Source organism: Monopterus albus, unplaced genomic scaffold, assembly GCF_001952655.1.
Source record: "Monopterus albus unplaced genomic scaffold, M_albus_1.0 scaffold64.1, whole genome shotgun sequence".
Classification (NCBI taxonomy): domain Eukaryota; kingdom Metazoa; phylum Chordata; class Actinopteri; order Synbranchiformes; family Synbranchidae; genus Monopterus; species Monopterus albus.
Genome location: NW_018127944.1, coordinates 1517829 through 1525147, shown reverse-complemented (window position 1 = coordinate 1525147; position 7319 = coordinate 1517829). Strand labels below are relative to the sequence as shown.

Sequence of the window (7319 nt, the reverse complement as noted above, 5' to 3'; positions counted from 1 at the left end):
CAGGACAATGGACAAGAAAGTAATAAATGACTTACTTTGAAATCAATTCAAGTGGATTCAGCGTCTGGAAAGTGAGAATTTGTTTTTCTCTTTCATGTCAATTTAAATGGGGAAACTAGGGTTTATCATGAGATAAGCAATTGAAACGTGTATTTATCAGTCCTACGTTTTGTCAGATTACACACCCAGTTATTAACGAGTAAAGAAATGTATTGTTGGCTGCACACTGCACAGGAAGCCAGTTACAGCTGATATCCTCAAGTCTCCCGAAGACATTTAAGCACAAATTTGGCTCAGATATTTTTTCTTTTGTTGTGAGTCACGATTCAAGACTATTAAAAAACCATTACATTGTTGTTTTCTGTAAAGTGGGATTAGGATTTATTTCTGTAAAATGCTTGTTTCTTTAGTTGTGCAAGATAAGAGCATATCTAATCTTTGAGGCGATAAGGCACGTTTGCTTTGAACACTGGACTGAGTTCCTCAGTTTTCTGTTGCACCGTTAAAAGCAGAAAACCTGAGAGCCTGCAGCGTTTCACATGCTGGTCAGATGATTTAAATGTTCAGAGGAGGCACAGAGCTTTATTTTAGAGATTTGTGATAATGACTGGATATCACCAGTGAGGATATTAAATTATGTCAATGAGGAATCTGGGAATTCCTGAGTATAAAACATTTCAACACATTATCCTCTACTGAAACAACAGTGACACTATTTTAACTTATTTGACAAACAACAAGGTCTAACATTGATCACACTATTTTGGTCTGAATGTCTCAGTACTGATCATGTTTTAGCTAAGGCTTAATGTGTTAGAAGACATTTTCAGCTTATCATAGTGCATCTGTGCATATTATATGCTGAGCTGCTGCTAATGTTTGTTTTCATTACTGATTAATTGTTTGTTTTGTGAAACACCCAGAATGATTATGTCAATAAGTCTGTTTTCGTTTGAGCAACACCCCAAAGCCCAGAGACAATCTGGTTACTAAAATGTGAGACATTTACAAGTTTATATTTCAATTATAAAATAACCAGCACAATATGCAGCTTTTTAAAAATGTTTGTGTTATGCATGTATTTAATTTATTATAATTATATGTTTTTGGGGCACTTGAATCCCTTACTTGAGTGTGGGTAATGATGGAGACAGACAGAGGAGAGACGACAGGAAACAAGGCATACGTTTATTATTTTAAATAGGGATTCAAATAAGGACTATTTCTATATTATTTAGGAAATTATTTCCATGATGAATTGATTGTTTAGTTTAATGAATGTCAGAAAATATTGGACATCATTCAAATTTCTTATATTATTTCCCTCTCAGTCCAAAAATGTGATATTTTACTTTTTCATGAAAGAAGCAGACAGTCATCACCTCTGAGCAGCTGACAGCAATGAAAATCATTTATCAGAATAGATGCTGATATAGTTTCTACTGTTTGATTTGATAATTGATTAACTGCCTAATCGATGCAGCTCTAATTTAACTCTAATGCAGGTTGTAGCATGATAACCAGACAGCATCACATTTCACATCACACAGTCGCTGCCATGTCTTCCAGCTCTAATAATGACGCCGATCTGCTTAGTCACTGTCAGCAGCCCGTCTTCAGTCGGATTTTGGAGTCAGAAGTTTCTTTGTGAACTCACTGTTTTCGAGTGGTTTACTTACTGGAAGCAGCAGCTGTCACATGACAAATTAATCACCATGGGTTATCTGGCTGCTTGACTTGAATTGTCTCTGTAAAGTTTGATGCCCTTATTTCTTGGTAAATCAAATGAGAAACTTTAAAAGCATAGATCCAGATCAGGGTGAGAGACGAGTGTCCACTGGCCCCCCAGTGGTTTATCCTGAAACTCACAGGCAGCATTTTTAGAACAGCAAAGATTCTCAGTCGCAGTGAAACTACTTACTAATAGGGAGGGCGATGCTTTTTGGTTTTCAAATATCAAATAGCATTTAGGCTTGAAATGTCCATCCCTACTTACTTCATCAGAAACTACTCTGCTAACCTGTTTTCATGCTGTGTTTGTTTCCCAGATGGCCCTTATGGCATTTTTGCGGGCCGGGATGCTTCGAGAGGCCTGGCCACATTCTGCCTGGAGAAGGATGCCCTGAGGGACGAATATGACGACCTGTCAGACCTCACCGCTGTGCAGATGGAGAGCGTGAGGGAGTGGGAGATGCAGTTTAGGGGTAGGCCAGTTTTAATCACACCCAAAAAGAAATGTTTCCACCAGAGAAAATGTTTCTGAGATATTGATTTGACTCCGATTTCACAGATGCAGCCTTCGTGTTTATCACCTTTCCCTCTCTGCATATTTAGTCAGGTCAGATTGAGCATCTGAAACACAAGCACTTTAGTTTTTAACTTCAAAACCTCTGCAAGAACATTCACTTCTGTGTTGTGAACTTTGTTATTAGGTCAATTTAAAGTGACTAGGCAGTGAATGAACTAGTATTTGTGCCCAGGCTGTTGAACAGAGTCGCACTCTTCCCTTCAGTTTTCACTGAAGTTGAATTTTTTCACTTCGCACTCAGAAACATGCCTCTTTTGTAAATCTAGTTTGTGTTCCTAATGTTTGTAGGGGTTGTATTTATTTTTGTTATATCTAAACTGACAAGGGCACAGTGGCCACGGTAACAGCCGCGCTTGACCCATCGAGACGTGAACCCCACAGACCTCTGAAGGTGTCCTATGATGTCTGACACCAAGATGTTAGGGCAGCAGATCCTTTAAGGTCTGTAGGTTATGAGGTAGAGCCCCCAGGGGTCGGACTTGTTTGTCCAGCACATCCCACAGGTGTCGATCAGAATGAAATCTAGGGAACAGCTGGTTGCAGCTCTGATGGTGTTTGTAGCGGTACTCCTTAGCCTTTAGTGCCGCTTTACGGTGCAGGTCTTATGCAGTAAGTATGACACGACATAAACAAGTTCCACAGTCCAGTTCTTGGTTTTTACAAAGGGTTTACTAAATAAAAATAAACATACAAATAAAACGTTTCCTGGTTGACAAATTACTTGCTTATAACTCGGTCAGAAAAACTGTGTGCTCAGAACCTGACTGTCCGAACCTTCCAAAAACAAAAAACACATCCGGTCACATGGTTAACAAACAACAATATGCCATAACATAACATGTCTAGAGCACATTGTATAAAACAAACTTATTATTCCAAAACATAAAGCTATGTTGGCTATGTTTTCTTAATAACTACGTAAACTAAACATTTTTCAGATTGGCTCTTACAGTGTTAATGCTGTAGCATTTCATATTGATTTCCATCTCTAACACAATGTTTTATTTTGTTCTCTCAGAAAAATACGACTACGTTGGGAGGTTGCTGAAGCCCGGAGACGAGCCTTCGGAGTACACGGACGAGGAAGACATCAAAGACCACCTGAAACACGACTGAACGGTTCCATCTCATTGACCAAAGCCAGGAGCCCCAAACAGCTGCGACAGACCACCCCAGGCCCCCCAGCCCTCCTCCTTCCGCCCTGTTGATATACCTGCCCCTTCCTTCTCCTGCTCCACTCCCCAAACACTTCACCTCCTGAATCTGTCCAGTGTCGTGGCTTTTCTGGAAGGGCAGGTCTCCAGACCCCCCTTGTTCTTCATCCTGTGAAGATTAGCACCAACAGAAAGTGATCGGAAACCTCTGACGAGGGGCTTTTTGCCGTTAGATGCCATTAGGGGTTGTGCCATTAGATGTATTTGAACCAAAACCACAAAATATTTCAGTCATTTTTCTGAGGGTGCACGTGTGGTCCTTGTGGTCACTACTGAGCACTGGGTGGAGGTTGGTTTGAGGTGGTCAGAGAAACACTGGTCAGAGCTGATCAGTGGATCGGGTTTGGGGAAATGGATTTCTCTCTCTTTTTTTATCTTTGGTTTAGTCACAATGCAACTGAACCCGCTTCAGCTTCAGACAGCTTATCAATCAATCATCTCTTGTTCAAATCATCCCCCCGACTTGTTGAGAGGGCAGTGCTGTGGCCTAACCAAAGGGGCGTCACATTTTCCTGTTGTGTTTGTAGTGTATGCACTACTGCTTTTCTTTGTTTGTCACCATGTGATTGTATTTGTTGAGTATCGTTTGGGGGGGTCCTTGCAAGGGTCCTTGCCATATAAAACCGGTTTTCAATCGCATCACACAGACTGACTCACTGAATACAAAGGGAATGCGATAAGGCAGTCCTATTAATCGACTAAATTGTTTACATGCCTCACACGCCAGCTGCAAGTCTGTAGATTCCCCCGAAAATGGTCCAAGTATTAATTGTGCCTTATTTTGTTTCTTGTGTCAGTCCTGGTCGGCCTAACGGGGGGTGAGCAGAGGAATGCAGGTGTTGGTTTTTCTTAGATTTGGTTTGCCAGACATTAAGGAAGGCATACGTTCTGTCAATCGTCCATGCACAGACTGTAATATTTCCCCACTTCACAAACTTGTACATAGACCATATGAATTACTCAGTGTTACTGCCATATTTATGTAGTTGATGAAGTCCATATACGTATAATGCTATGTCACACTGGCCAAAACCCCTATAGTTTGTGTTTTTTCAGTTTTTTTTTTGTTTTGTTTTGTTTCCCCCGTTCTGAAATTAATTTTAAACGTGGCTGAACTTGACATAAAAAAATTGCAAAGTGCTGCAGGATGGGACTGGGAGCTGATCTTGCAGATTTTTTTCAGAGCCGTCGCTTATCCTGTAAATATACCTATCATTTTATTAAAGCATGTGCAACAACAAAGTGAGCTATGCCGAGTTCCCACCAGGTCATGTATTTAAATGTTGGGTGTGTGTGTGCGTGTCTGTGTGACAGAGACGAGAAGGGATTTGTTCATGCGTAATAAATCAATTTGGTTAATAACTGAAGATGTCTGTAATTTATTGGCTTTTGGAGCAATATTTGAACATTACCGGGACAATGCTTTACAGCTGATTTTAAAGTAAATATAAAAGTCAGATGACATTTCAACAGTTGGGAATGTTTTAACAGAAAGATGTAGATCAGATTGTAACAGGTTTTGATAGTAACGATCAATAAACTGAAGAACAAAACAGACATCTGAGTGGACAGTTAACACCGGGGGTTGAAGAGCACAAAAACTGAAATGGGAAAAGTTGAAGCCAAAACTGGTTTAACTGAATATTTACCTTGTTGTGCATATAGAGTATGAATGTACAGAGATACTGTGGAAGTAATGTATACGGGAGTTTATTTTGACTAATACAAAACATATGATTTGCAAATGAACAGAATACATAATGACATCTATAAAGAAATTAATGAATATAAAATGCTTTGATAGAAACTAATATATAGGGACTTATACTAAAAAGAAATCATTTAATGTGTAAATATATGAAGGGGAAAAAATTTAAATGAACATAATATAAACCTGAATGTCAAACCTACAAACACTCATCCTGAAGAAAAAGATACGAGAACAAGGAAAGAAAAGAAAGGAACAAATAGGGAAACAATGAAAACCTCTTGTACATGTTTGTCCCTTGTCGACCACCGTATTTACAACCCTTCCACGCGCCGCATGGGGATGCGCCATCGCCATATTTTACTGTTTTTTCATATTTTAAGGTTTTTGCATGATTTAAAGACACATTGGCGTTAATGAAAGGTTAGTTTGACGCACGTATAATTTAATTAATCACTGAATTACAGATAAACATAACAGCTACACTGTTGTTCACCAACATGGAGACTTTATTCGAGTGTCGTTAAACATCGACGGAAGCTCAACAGCGCCACCGGAGGTGGTGGGTCCGCATGACACGCTGAAGGTGTGTGTGTCCGTGTGTGTTGCTGCTTATCGATCGTCAGCTCCGTAAAAAGCCAGCGGGGTCCAAAAGATCACGGAAAGATTCAGAGCAGGGAGGTTTTTTCAAGCCACTATTGATCCGTGGACCGTTTCATCACCTCCTGTACACAGCGCCGACATGTTGGCTCTGTTGACTCGAGCCAAAACTCCCTGAATTTACACATTAATATTAGTAATAATAATAATAAGTCTTTGCCCGGATCGGATCATTGTTTTGGCCGCTTTCCGAGGAGCAGCATCTGGTGAGTAATGGTCCAAAAGCAAAGTTACAGGGATTCGTCCCGTTATAAAGGCTGATTGTGTCCTGATCGTGTCCTGATCGTGTCCCCGTCAGGAGCTGATGGCAGAGCATCTGTCCCAGAGTGAGCTGGTCTATCCCTTCAAACTTCTGGACTATCTCAACGGATTCAGAGTCTCAAAGGTAACGTTTAAGAATATTTAGTAGACACACGTGTCCTGGTTGCTGCCAGCCTGTTTTGGTACTGCTTTCTGATAAGGCTCCGTTTATAAAGGTTATATTAGCTGTATTTAATAGATTCATTAATTATAAATAAATCAAAAACTTTAGAGATCAGTGATAATCAACGACCTCTGTGTTGCCAGGATGTGGAAAATGTATAGAAATGATTTTCATTCATTCATTTATTATCAGTCAACTAATCAATAGCTGCCACATTTCTCACCACAGGTGTCTCCTTGACTACTTTAGCCTTAACCAACCTCCAGTGATGCTGGCAGCCACGTGAGGCTGAAGTCCTGTAGCTTTAGTGTTTAGTGCCAGTTTGAAGCTTTGAGCTTGTCGATGCTCATAATGAAAATGCTAGCATGCTAATGTTTAGCAGATACAGTGGTTACCATGCTCACCATCTTAATTCAACGTGTTCGGGTGAGTTGAGGCTGATGGGAATGTCATCAGTTTTGCAGGTAATTAAAATTAAAATTCTGATCTGATGGTGGCACTATAGGATCTTCATCGTTACTGCAGTTCATCCTGAGGGAAACATACAGTACTCTATGTGCTTCCATCCAGGTAATTGTGAGTTGGGAGTGTTTGACCCCCTGCTGAAGTCCCAGGAGCCTCTGAGTGCCCAGCATGTGGCCCGGGAGCTGAGCACCAGTGTGGACGGGATGGAGAGGCTGCTGGACGCCCTGGTGGGCATGGAGATCTTGGAGGTGGAGACTACAGATGAGGCAGGTGAGGATGAGGAGGAGGAGATGCCCTAGCAGAATGAACTACTACATTTATCAGCATACACTGCATATGGCCAAAAGTATGTAGACAAACCATTACACCCATACATGACCGTTTAACATCTCATTCCAAAACTGCGGGCATTCATCTGCTCCTCTGGGAAGATTTTCCACAAGACTTTGGAACCAGGAGTTTGCATGTTCTCCCCGTGCTTGCGTGGGTTCTCTCCGGGTACTCCGGCTTCCTCCCACAGTCCAAAGACATGCAGCTTAG

At 40.9% G+C, this 7319-nt stretch overlaps 2 protein-coding genes across 2 annotated transcripts in view; both read left to right on the top strand.

The window, feature by feature from the left end:
- pgrmc2 (progesterone receptor membrane component 2) overlaps nucleotides 1-4889 on the top strand; it is a 12404-nt gene extending 7515 nt beyond the window's left edge. The window contains 1 exon segment of the mRNA XM_020604226.1: nucleotides 3327-4889. Within this exon segment, the coding sequence (XP_020459882.1) occupies nucleotides 3327-3424 (98 nt within the window). The 3' untranslated portion in view covers nucleotides 3425-4889.
- Nucleotides 4890-5559: 670 nt separating this feature from the next.
- The window catches only part of asmt2 (acetylserotonin O-methyltransferase 2), a 4648-nt gene continuing 2888 nt past the window's right edge, over nucleotides 5560-7319 (top strand). Inside the window, exons 1-4 of the mRNA XM_020604099.1 lie at nucleotides 5560-6096; nucleotides 6189-6280; nucleotides 6617-6621; nucleotides 6885-7049. Coding sequence (XP_020459755.1) covers nucleotides 6195-6280; nucleotides 6617-6621; nucleotides 6885-7049 — 256 coding nt within the window. The 5' untranslated portion in view covers nucleotides 5560-6096; nucleotides 6189-6194. The remainder of the gene's footprint in view (nucleotides 6097-6188; nucleotides 6281-6616; nucleotides 6622-6884; nucleotides 7050-7319) is intronic.